At 38.5% G+C, this 12,847-nt stretch overlaps 1 protein-coding gene across 2 annotated transcripts in view; it reads left to right on the top strand.

Annotated features, from left to right (window-relative positions):
* Positions 1-12,847, top strand: part of XAB2 (XPA binding protein 2) — a 106,014-nt gene that overhangs the window by 67,365 nt on the left and 25,802 nt on the right. For both annotated transcript variants that reach the window (XM_033916022.1, XM_033916024.1), the window contains exons 12-14: positions 2,066-2,179; positions 2,677-2,839; positions 12,584-12,774. In XM_033916022.1, the coding sequence (XP_033771913.1) occupies positions 2,066-2,179; positions 2,677-2,839; positions 12,584-12,774 (468 nt within the window). The remainder of the gene's footprint in view (positions 1-2,065; positions 2,180-2,676; positions 2,840-12,583; positions 12,775-12,847) is intronic.

Raw genomic sequence — 12,847 nt, 5'->3', positions numbered from 1 at the left:
AACCAGCCTAGATATTTCTCTTCAGTAATTAACTACAAGGAATGCCAGTAAAATTATACCTATGCATTTCATAACTGCTATTTCAGTATTTAATGGTCCACTGAAAAATATGTATGTGCATTTGATAGTTAAATTTACATGTGTATTATTTCTCCCTGTTTGGGGCTGATGTTAAGACATACAGGGTTCTAAGGCAGAACCGGGAAAGAGGGCCCAAAGCCCATCTTCAGGATATGCCTTCTTTAGCCTGAAGCAGATTAGGGGGGGGGGAGGGTGCTGGCCATGCCATCTCCCATAACGTCATTTTGTCCCTAAATAAATATAGCCACCTAATAAAATGTGGCAACTTACCTGTTCAGCAGGAGACAATTTTCAGGTACAGATCCAACTGAGTAATTCCTTAGTTATCTGTCTGGATATTTCTAAAAATTGTCCTTCAGAGTAAGATCCTAACATACTGTAGTGCAGGTTCAATCTCCTTATCACACTATTGCTTTTTTCACTATCCTTTATGTCCCTACAAGCAGGAGTATAGGCCACATCAGTTAGTGACAAGGTCTGACAATGTTAATGCAGAAAATTGCCCCGAGTCCAGAAAAACTTAGGCCTCTTTTTATCAAGCTGAGGTAGAGTGTTTTAACGCAGGCCGGCGAAGTAAATGCATCAACGCTCATTCAATTCCTATGAGTATCAGATCATTTACCTTGCCGGCCCGCACTAAAACGCTCTCGTGCAGTTTGATAAAAGAGGGCCTTAGACTTTTCTAAGCCTGTGTGAGTGTTCTAGATTAGAGGTTCTCAACCCTGTCCTGGAGGACCACCAGGCCAGTCAAGTTTTCAGGATATCCCTAATGAATTTGCATGGAGCAGATTTGCATCCCTGGAGCCTCCATTATATGCAGATCTCTCTCATGCATATTCATTAGGGCTATCCTGAAAACCTGACTGGCCTGGTGGTCCTTCAGGACAGGGTTGGGAACCACTGTTCTAAATAATCAACCCCGTGCAGTACCTTTCATTCAGTCTTTGTCAGCTGACCAGGTGATGTGATTAGTCCTGCAATTTTATTTTTGTTTTCATTCAGGCAGTTCTAAAGTATTTCATTTTCACCATCACCATTGCTTCAGATAAGGATTATTAGCGGCTTCACGTCAGCTTTTAGGGAAATTGTTTCATTTTTATCTCACAGTGGTATATAAAAACAAGCCAGTGGCTTCAAGGGGTGTTTCACATGCATTAAAAGATATTAATGAAGGACTATTACAGTTATTGCATAAGGGAGGAAATTCTGTAGGTTAGATATCCTAATTGAGGATTATACAAACTCCATAAATGTTAAGCTTATGGTTGTTTTACACTGCTGTTTTTATTGGTTCACATTGTTCATAAATTGTGTTTACTCATAGTATACTTCTTGCAGAGCAGATCTATGTTATTGGGGAGTGTCCCCATGCCCTTCTTCCTTAGATTCTGTTGTTAAGGGCTGTAGCCTGCTTTGGTACAAACTGAAGGGAGCAGCACACTCCACTGGGGAAGGAGGGTGAGTTGAAAACTTTGATACTTCTGCCAGCATGCAGGTTTGGATTCACTACCCACTTCCAGAATGACACACCCATCTAAAAGAAAGAAGATTAGCAAGGCAAGAACTTACAGTAATCTTTCTTTCTTCCAATATAACCAGTTTTCTTATTCTCTTTGCCAGCTGCTAAATGTTCCCTTACCCTTAGTGTTAGCTGAGGAAAATTAGGTTTTTGCCTAAACTCAATCTTTTTTTCTCTTTTGTTTCATATCTTATCCCACACTTCTTAAATTGCAAGATTAACTACTGTAATTGCAATATTAGCTAATGGTGACAATTTTAGGTCATCCTTGTTATTCTAGTGAATTTGGGGCTTTCAGATTTCTCTAAGATTTGCTCATTGTTACTAAGTGATTGGGGACTTTGAGTTAGAACATATTTGGCATATAGCTAGTTACATACATAAAGGACACACTAACAGGGGCTGTATTACAGAAGCAGTTATGAATTATTTAAAGCTTAAATAATTTATTGTATTGTTTGTTAGGCTACAAAAGCAGTGTATGATCGGATCCTGGACCTGCGCATTGCAACACCTCAAATTATCATCAACTATGCCTTATTTCTGGAAGAACACAAGTACTTTGAGGAGAGCTTCAAGGTAAAAGTGTTTATACATCAACACCTTTGCAAGTCTCGTATGTATTACTGAATAATTGCTGAAGGTAGTAGCTGCTATATTCTGATTATTGTGCACTTTATTCGAAGAAAGATGTCCTGAATCTTTTGAAATGAGCTCCTGACTTCTTTAAAAAGAGATGCTAACATGTAAATATGAGGCAGCTTGAAAGTTTCAAGTGAGATTGAAGCTGGAGTAGCATTCCCATGCAGGGTTCTCTAAGTGATATCACCTATGCTGTAGTGAAATTGGTTTTCTTGAAATGATCTAAATCAAGCTATTGATTTGCTTTAGATAAGGGGAGACTGTAATGTGTAATGAGGCTCTCAGTGCTGCTGACTTGGAGTGGGAGAGCATACCAAAGGATTAGCACAACAGATGAGATGAGTTTGAAGAATTCCCATAAAGTATGGTCAAAGAAAGCTGAGGCAAATTGGGGAAGATAGGAGTTAATAATTTTCTCTGGATTTTTCTGGCAGGTGTATGAGAGAGGAATATCTCTATTTAGATGGCCCAACGTATACGATATCTGGAATACCTACTTGACCAAATTCATTGACCGCTACGGAGGGAAGAAACTGGAGAGAGCCCGGGACCTCTTTGAGCAGGCACTGGATGGTTGTCCATGCAAATTTGCAAAAAGTATGTAGAATACTATTGCAGGAAGTTCAGACAATGTATACTCTTCTTGCCGGGGGGGGGGGGGGGTACCTTCTTACTTTCAGATGACAACTGGTAGCCAAGTCTGTTTTTGTCATTACTATTAACTTGTAAGATCTCTGCCAAAAAAATGTGGGTTAGTGAAGAGGCTATAATCTTTGAAGTCAAAATTAGAAGATGGCTCAGGGCATTCCAAATATGATCAAAGAGGGTAAAGAACTGATATGGTCAAATATTCAGATTTAATAAGAAACAGACACTGAGTCGTGGATTTGAACCAGCTAACTTAGAAACAAAGAAATATTGGCTAGCCTGGTGATTCAGTAGCATTGTTCCCAGGCCTAGCTTCTGATGGCTGACTAAGACTGGGAATACCTACTACTGACTTGGAAGCCAGTATTCAGCAGAGAGTAAAGGAGTAACACCATCAAATTTTCTAGCTCCATATAACAGAAATATTTTAAATGAGCTGCAGGCTGTATAGAGAATTACAATAATCAAGAGAATTACAATAATCAAGGTGTGGTATTACATAGAAATATTGAAAATTACAGCAGATAAAGGCCACATGGTCAATCCATTCTGCCCATTCACTTTCTGTTGCTAAGATGTAAGATTCTGTACTATATAGCTGCTGCTTCCCCCTAGTCGTGAACTTTGTGGAAGGATACCACTCAAACCTTTCAACGCCTCCTCTTCAGCCATGGAGAACAGCTCCCCCTTCAGTTTTTCCATCTGCAAACGAACTCAGAAGGTGTGTTATGATCTGCTCTGTTGCTTTTCTTGAGTATTTTTGTTATCAGTTCATTTTTTTCCTGTATGGCTTCGATGCTCAAAGGTCCCCTTCTTGGTCTTACTCTCTAGGGGAAAGGACGCAGTCCTGCGTGGGTAGAACTGCTGCTCAAAGGCCAGTCTCTGAGTACCTGTGGAGTCAGCCTGCTTTGGGTCCCTTCAGGAACTTGGGCTCCGTTCCCTTAGGAGCTTGCGTGCCTGCTGATTTATCAGAAGTTTGAGCACAGGTTGTGTAGCCCCTGTGTAATAACCTTCTTGATATCAGAGAGCCTGCAGTGAAGTTTCTCTCCTTACGCATCACATAGGTTTTTGGGGGTTGGAGTCCTTGGTCAGGGTCCGCCTGACTGGCATCAAGAAGATTTCCAGTGGTGGACCTGTTCCTGACGCTTTCTGAGGCAGAAATCCTTTCCCTGCAGGCAGGCTGCTGCAAGCTGACAGACACCAGAAGTCACAGTGAGTACTCCCATTATTCCCTACGGGGAAAATAGGGGGATCTGAAAAAGGCAGATTCGGGGGTTTCTGGGGTTAGAGTTAGATTCCCCCATCTCCAAAACTCCTTTTTCAATGTTGTTGTTTTTTTTGTTGTTGTTTTCTGGTGGCAGTCATCTTGGATTTTTATCAATCTTTTTTTTTCTCTTGCTTTTTTTCTGCCTCAAAATCCCTTGTTTTATCCAGGGATCATCTGTAATGGAGTCCCCAGTCAAATCTGCCCCTATTTCATGCACTTTTTTCTGTGACTTTGCCAGATGTGGAGAAGCTGTGTTCCATAGGGAGAGGAAGGGACGGGAACTTTTGGCTCAGCCTCTCAAATCCTCCAGGGTGTTAGATTATCGAAAAGATCTCATCTAGAGGTTGCACGTATTGAGGAGGTGAAATTCAAGCACAAGGAGGCAGAGGAGGCCTTGCTACCTCAGTCAAGGGCCCTGCAGGGATCTTTCAAGGGCCTCCTCTCCAGGGATTCTTAGAATTTATCAGTCTTCTGTAGAAAGCTTATTTAACGGGCCCAGGAAGCGCTGCATTGCCTGTGGGCACATCAGCTCCAGTAGAGAGATTCATGGCCCAAGCAGGCTTCTCCGTTTCGGTCCACGCTGGCTCCAAGTGTCAAACGACCAGTCAGAGCAGAACTGGGAGGACTGGAAGTCTATTTCCATGTCTTTATTGCAAGGATCCAGTGTCCTTGGGATCTCTTTTGGGGACTGGAGATCAAGAAGACGGAACAGTGATGATCACTCTCTGAGTTGAAGTTGGATCCTCAATATCCCTCCACCTCACAGTGTTCTGGTATGAGCAGTATTAATGTGTAACATTACCTTTTTTCTAGCTCATCCGGACATCTCCTTAGTCACTGTCTAATGGGAGTCTACTGAAGGCTCTTTAATTGTAGCCAAAACTCTGTGTAGGCTTTATCCTATGACTCCAGACTTTCAACAGCTGTTTTCACAGCCGAAAGTGGATTCTGCAGTGGTGCAAGTGACCAAGCAAACCTCCCTTCTTAGTGAGGGGAGGAGTGATGTGGAAAGACACACAGAAATGTAAGGTGGATGGTGGTACTTAAGACATTTTGAAGTGCAGATGGGTTTCAAAGTGGCAGCAGCTGCTTCCTCAGTGGCATGAGCCTGTCATACCAGACTGAGGCAAGCTCCTTCAGAGCTTGACAACGTCTGTTCCCACATGATTATAGAAGGAGTAGATTATGTAGCTGATACTCTTTATGACATCCTAAGAGTGATGAGCAAAGTTTCAGCTTACACCATTTCTACTCGTTGGATGCTCTGGATTAAGACAGGGAAGCGGGTGCTTCATCCTCCAAGACCACTCTCAGCAGATTACTCTTCAAGGGGCAGATGCTTTTTGGCAAAGGTTGAGATGACCTTATAGCCAACATGGCAGATCGCCATCCCAAGTCCCATCCAGATAGCAGGGTTTGACACTTCTCCGAGGGCAGAGGAGGCAATATTCATTCTTTTTAGAGATTCTGTCAATTTTCCTCTGGTCCCTCTTCCCGGAGGTCCTTCCAAGGGTCCAGAGATGTGGCAACTACAGATGCAAACAACGCTCAGGTTCACACGGTGGTTCATCCAGCAAACAGCCACAATGATGCCAGGTTGATGACTATGCCCCCCCCTCCCCTGGTGGGTGGCTGTCAGCTTTTTGGAGGGAATGGGAACAGATCTCATCAGACTGTTTGGTACTGGACATTATTCAGGAAGTGCACAAAATAGAATTTTTGGGCTCTCATCCAGATCTGTTCATCGATTCCTCAGCAGGTCGACCAGTAAAGGTGCCAGGGTCCTGATAATTCCTAACATTGTTTGCTTTCTTAGCTGCTGCCGCACATTGAGCTGAGGGTTTCAACGTATCCTCAACGACGACACCTAGATCCTTTTCCCGGGCAGTGACTCCTAACATGGAACCCTGCATCACATAGCTATATTTCAGGTTCCTCTTTCCCACATATATCACCGCTTTGCACTTGCTCACATTAAAAGTCATCTGCCATTTGATGCCTAATCTCACAAGGTCCTCTTGCAATTTTTCACAATCCTCTTGCGATTTAACAACTTTGAACAATTTTATGTCATCAGCAAATTTTTAATTATCTCACTAGATCATTGATAAATATGTTAAAAAGCAGCAGTCCCAGCAAAAACCTCTGGAGAACCCCACTATATACCCTTCTCCATTGAGAATATTGACCATTTAAACCTATTCTGTTTTCTTTCAAGCAGTTCTTAATCCATAATAGGACATAACTTCCTTTTTCATGACTCTTAATTTCCTCAGAAATCTTTCATGAGGTACTTTGTCAAATGCCTTTTGAAAATCCAAATTCACAGTATCAACCGGCTCACCTTTATCCATATGTTTCCAGAGAAAGGAAAATGATAAAATCAGAGGTCATAAATTTGAGGTTGAGGGGTGGTAGACTCAAGAGTAATGTTAGGAAATTCTTCTTTACGGAGAGGGTGGTTGATGCGTGGAATGCGCTCCCGAGGGAGGTGGTGGAGAAGAAAACGGTGACAGAGTTCAAATGAGCATGGGATGAACACAGACATCTTAAACACCTTGGTATTAGATAAGATATAGGGAGGGTGGGGTTGGGAAAGATAATAAATGCTAATTGTTTTATTATTAATAAATGGGTGGGTGGGAAGGGATTCTTTTATATATTTTAAAGATTATAAGTAAGATTGTCAAGTGATTTGTTAAAAATTTTCTGATTGATTATTATACACTTGATGTAAGATTTGAAAATGAATAAAGATTTATTAAAAAAAAAAGAAAATAATGGGTATACATTCAAGTTTCTTTATTTTTGATATACCGTCTATCAAAACAAGAGTCTAAATGGTGTACAATGTAAAAAGATTGAAGAAAACAATTAAAATAGGTAAATAAAAGCAATATTTTATCAAATATTAAAAATACTAGTTGGATTCACATTGACGTACATGGAACAAAAGGGAAGTTGGGGAGGGAAATGTTTTAAAATACATCGAAATAAAATTAGTAAAAAAGGAAGGTAAATGGGGAGTGGTAAAACAGGATGGGGATCGCTTCAGAAGAAGCGTTTGGTGTTTCAAGACTTCACAAGAGTTAAAGGTTTGAGAAGCGGAAGCTGGTACTAGAGAGTAAAGGCGTCTTTTTTTTTATATATATATTTTTATTAATTTTTCATTCTTACAATAATTGAAACACACATAATATAATTGATTATACATGACAATTGTAGTTATATTCAATATATCATATCATAAATAATAAATCCCCCTCTTTTTTTTTTTTTCAATTCTTATGTCCAAAAGTTATACATATCCCACCCTAACCCTATATAACTACTGCCAATGTGCTAAGAAATCTGATCATTAGAATATTTAGTCAATGGTTCCCAAATTTTCTTAAAATTGTGAAGATTCCCTTGTTGTAACGCTAATACTTTTTCCATTTTGTATATATGACAGAGTTCCACCAGAATGTATAATTTAATTTGGTATAGTCCTTCCAATTTTGAGTAATTTGTTGCATGGCGACTCCTGTCAATATTAATAGCAGCTTGTTATTATTTGCTGAAATCGGAATCTGAGTTCTCATTGCAGTGCCAAATAGTATGGTATCATATGAGAGTCCTACATGATTTTCTAGTAATTTGTCTTTAAAGAGGAAAGTTTTTAAGTATGGCTTTAAATTTTTCAAGAGAGTTCTCTAATCAAGAGGCCAGTACTGGGCAGACCTGCATGGTCTGTGGCCCGTATATGGACATTCAGTTCAGTACGGGCTGGGGAGGACTTCGATGGCTGGGATGGTTAAGATGGGCTGGAGTGAGCTTTGGAGACTCCAGTAGATAGAACCTAAGCACACTACCGGGCAGGGCTCTGATCATTTAAATAAAATTAATTTATGGAGCATGCATGGTTGGGCAGACTGGATGGATCATTCGGGTCTTTATCTGCCGTCATTTACTATGTTACTATCTGACATAAAGGAGGAAATCCAGCTCAAAACTGATCCTTGCAATCCCAAATCCTATAGCATGTCACCAATAACGCATGTAATAAGTCAAAAGCTGCTGGCAGGACTAGCAGCACTTCTTCCCCTTGCATTAAATGTTTCAAAACGGAGTCTTCCACTACTACCAATACCATCTTTGCACTATAATTATTTCTCATGGCTGTTGGTAAGATGACAGATTGTACTGGACTGATATTCCAAGATAAACTGATCTATAGAGGAACAAACCTTTTGAGTTGTTAAATTTATTCGATGGCGTTTTAACACACATTGTATATAATCCAATTGTCTATATTCATTATGTGATCATTTACATATTGCACGGTTTAATGTACGTTAAGTGCAAAATCTCTGAGTTTCCTGTTTGTGGTGGTCCCAGCAGCTGTGCAGTTAGCAAAGAGAAATGATCGATACTGCACAGTGGTGGCATGACTGATAACGTGAGGAACAAAAAATACACACAATGAAAATAAGCACACATTGATAATAGGACATTTTGTGCAAAACCTCTAGCAGCATTTTATTAAATAAACTTTCAATATCTGCACTTTATTGTGGAAAATAACAGAAATTTAACATACTTTGCCAATAGCTAAACATGTGTGCACTTTGGTGTAGTTATTTACCAATGGCGTTCCAAACACTCAAGCACTCGGTCTTCTTGAGATAGGATAAAGCCTGCGATGCTGTTCAGCTCCTTTCAATGAGGCCTCAAAATTTAAAGTTTTTAAGATGATGTATAGAATGAGTGTTGTTAATTATAATGCAATTGTGAAACAACTGCTTTTGATTTTTAGAAATGGCAGACTCTCAGCCTTACCTTATAACTGCCATGAATTCTTATTCTCTTAGTCTTCTGTTTTCCACACCATCGTCCTTTATAACTGGTGCATCTTTTCCTCTCACTTGCCCTTTACTTCTCTTCCCCATCTGCGCTTTTGATGAGGCTATACTTCTCTTTTTCTATCCCAGTTATCTGGGGACACAGGCCAATAAAATTAGTCAATAATCCAGTTCTTTTACGCCCTTCTGAACGCTTAAATATTTCACTATCCCCTCACCAGATAGCTTCCCCTATATTATTTTCATCCTCCCCAGATTTAAAGGCAACTCAACTTAATATACCGTAGGTTTAATTAACATCTGTTCCCTTAAAACTAAATATCATTTAGTTAAAGACCTTATTATTCAACGCTCTTTTGATGTTTTATGTTTAATTGAAACTTGGCTTTTTGAAGGCGAAGAAGCCTATCTTTCCTATGCCTGTCCCCCTGGATTCTCGTTCTTTCATAACCATCGTCACCATAAATGAGGAGGAGGACTAGCGACCATTTTCCGTGAATCCCTATTGATACACACCGACGATTCTCCAGCAAATTATTCTATTGAATTTTTACAATTTTCTTTTAAAACTAAACCCAGAACAGATGTACTTTTACTATATTTACCGCCTCCCATTAACTCTGAAAATTTCACTCAATTGCAATCCCTTCTTTTTGATTTTGGTTCCTCCACTTCAAATCCATTAATCTTGGGTGACTTCAATATACATTTTGATGATCCCAACAATAATTTTACTAAAACAATTCTATCTCACTTAAATCATCTAGATTTATATCCCTTATTAACAGTGCCAACTCATCAAGCGGGGCCACACAATAGATATGGCCCTAATATCTATTCCAAAAATAAATAATTATTCTTTAAATTACTGTCTACCAGTCCCTTGGTCAGACCATTTCCTAATCTCTATAACATACTCCATTTCACATAACTTACCTCATATAGAAAATCAAACGATCAATTTTAGAAACTTTAGTGACCTCTCTTTAGATCTAATTAGCACTACTTTTGAATTGGATTTTTCCGATTCTAAAACTCTTCCTTTGGATGATTTACTAAATCAATGGAACATATCTACAAACTCACTATTAGATAAACTTGCACCATTACAATCTAAACGCATTCCCGCTCGAAAAATCGCGAATCCATGGTTCACAACGGAACTTGCCCTTATTAAGAAGCAACTAAGATCATTAGAAACATAGAAAGATGACGGCAGATAAGGGCTATAGCCCATCAAGTCTGCCCACTCTATTAACCCACCCCTTTAAGTCTACTGACCCCCTTAATCATACAGCCACTCTACTGACCTGCTCCTTCAAGTCTATACCCTAGTGACCCTATTCCTTGACTTGACCCTTGTAGGGAACCCACATAGGTATCCCATTTATTCTTAAAGTCTGGGATGCTGCTGGCATTAGAACACAAGTGGAGAAAAGATAAAACTCAAGCCAATTCCCAATCATTCAAAGAGCATTCTAGATTTTACAAATTAAAAATAAATCAAGCAAAAATGAAATTTTATTCAGGCAAAATTTTGAAAGCCAAAAACCCCTCAGCTCTCTATGTCATATTAAAGTCATTTACATCTTCAAATAAGCGACAAATTCAAACCGCCAATTCTTTACCCACTGCTCAGAAACTTGCAGATTACTTTATTGACAAAATTAACAAAATCAGAAATACTTTTACAGCAAATTATCATGCAATGGCTGATCATAAACAAACTATTCCAGAATCATTCTACTCAAAATGTTCAAGATTCAATATACCGAGTCTTAAAGAGATTGAGTCCATTATTAAGTCTATTAATATTAAGGGTTCTAAAGCAGATTTAATTCCACCTTTCATCTTTAAACGTTACTTTGAGATTTTTGGTCCTTTTATTCATACGTTAGTTAATGAAAGCCTATGTCAAAACATTATGCCGAAGGCCTGGAAGAAATCAATCATCCGACCTATTATTAAAGACCAAAAAACTAGTCCCGAGGATCCATCTAATTACAGACCAATAGCAAACATTCCTTTCCTAGCAAAATTGACGGAAAAGGTAGTTTTTAACCAAATTTCAGAATTTGTTGAAAAAACTAGCGTTCTACATCCAAATCAAACCGGTTTTAGAAATCACCATAGTACAGAACCATCAATCGGTTTTATTAATGTCTATTGATCTTTCTACAGCCTTCGATACGATCGATCACCAACTTTTACTTAACAGACTCCAATCTATTGGTATTAGAGATCAAGTTTTTTTCCTGGTTTGTATCATACTTTACAGATCGTACTTCCACTGTTCTCTTTAATGATTCGATGTCTAAAAATTCAAAGTCCACGTATGGTGTTCCTCAAGGATCTATTCTCTCTCCACTATTATTTAATATTTTTCTTGCCCCATTGATGACTTTGTTTTCATGTATTTGCCTATGCTGATGATATTCAGCTTTTACATCCATTAGATGCTAGTAACTCTTCTGACATCATAGCGATTAATAAGAAGCTTGATCAAGTTTACCATTGGCTAGATACTAATAGATTGGCACTTAACATTAATAAAACTAATGTGATGCTTTTTCCATGGAAAGATAGTTTTAAACTTGTCTCTCCTATTTCCATAAAAAATGTCCCCCTACATTTTTAGGGGTGATTTTTGATCATAAACTAACTTTCCATGATCACATTAGTAATATTATTAAAACAACCTTTTATAGGCTGCGTCAAATCCGTTCACTTTCTCAATTTCTTTGCTCAAAATCCCTCAATATCCTCATTCACTCTTTGGTGATTTCTAAAATTGATTATTGTAATGCCCTTTTTAAGGGAATTTCTCTGAACAAAATAAAACGTTTACAAATTATTCAAAATGCATCTATTAAACTTATAACAAAAACTAGGAAATTTGACCATGTAACTCCCCTTCTTAGGAAAGCACATTGGCTTCCTGTATCTCACCGGATAACATATAAATTATGCCTACTTACTTTTAAATCCCTCCTTTATAAAACCCCAACATTTATTTATAAACTATTAATCCCTTATACTCCTAATAGAACGTTGAGATCTAATGAACAGAATTTACTGACGATCCCTTCTCTTATGTTCTTATGTTAAGGTTATTAACACTAAACGGCAATTTATTTATTCTGTTACAGCACCTCAAATTTGGAATTCTCTCCCGGAAGAGCGTAATCTGGAGAAATTTAAGAGTAATTTAAAAACCTTTCTTTTTAAAGATGCCTTTGATAATTAATTTTCCAGTTCTCTGGTCAATTTTTTATTGTTTAATATTATGGCTACTTTCTGTTTTCCCTGCCTCATGGTTTTTCCCCTGATTGTTTTGCTTCCTTTAATGATTTTGTATTTCACTTTCCTTTCTTTCCTTGTGTTTATGGGTATGTTACATTACATTAAGTTTGTCATAAGTCCTCTCGGACTTATTTCATTGTTAAGTATTGTATTGTTCCCGAAATATTGTAATTTTATTATGTTCTTCGCTTAGAAACAAGATTAAGCGATTAATCAAAAATCTCATGAAACTTGAAACTTTTTTTGTTGACAATCTTTCTCTTCTTCCTCATAAACCAGCTATTTACCTACTATATGCTAAACTGGAGGAGGAGTTTGGCTTGGCACGACATGCTATGGCAGTGTATGAACGGGCAACCCGTGCTGTGGAGTCAGCAGAGCAGTATGAGATGTATAACATCTATATCAAAAGAGCAGCAGAGATCTATGGTGTCACCTATACACGCAGCATCTATGAGAAAGCTATCGAGGTGAGTATTTTTGAAAGTTAAAGGTGGTACCCTGAGACACACAATATCTGTGAGAGTTTTAAGGTGAGCTGGA

This window comes from Geotrypetes seraphini, chromosome 12 (genome assembly GCF_902459505.1).
Source record: "Geotrypetes seraphini chromosome 12, aGeoSer1.1, whole genome shotgun sequence".
Classification (NCBI taxonomy): Eukaryota; Metazoa; Chordata; class Amphibia; order Gymnophiona; family Dermophiidae; genus Geotrypetes; species Geotrypetes seraphini.
This window is presented reverse-complemented; position numbering and strand designations above follow the sequence as displayed.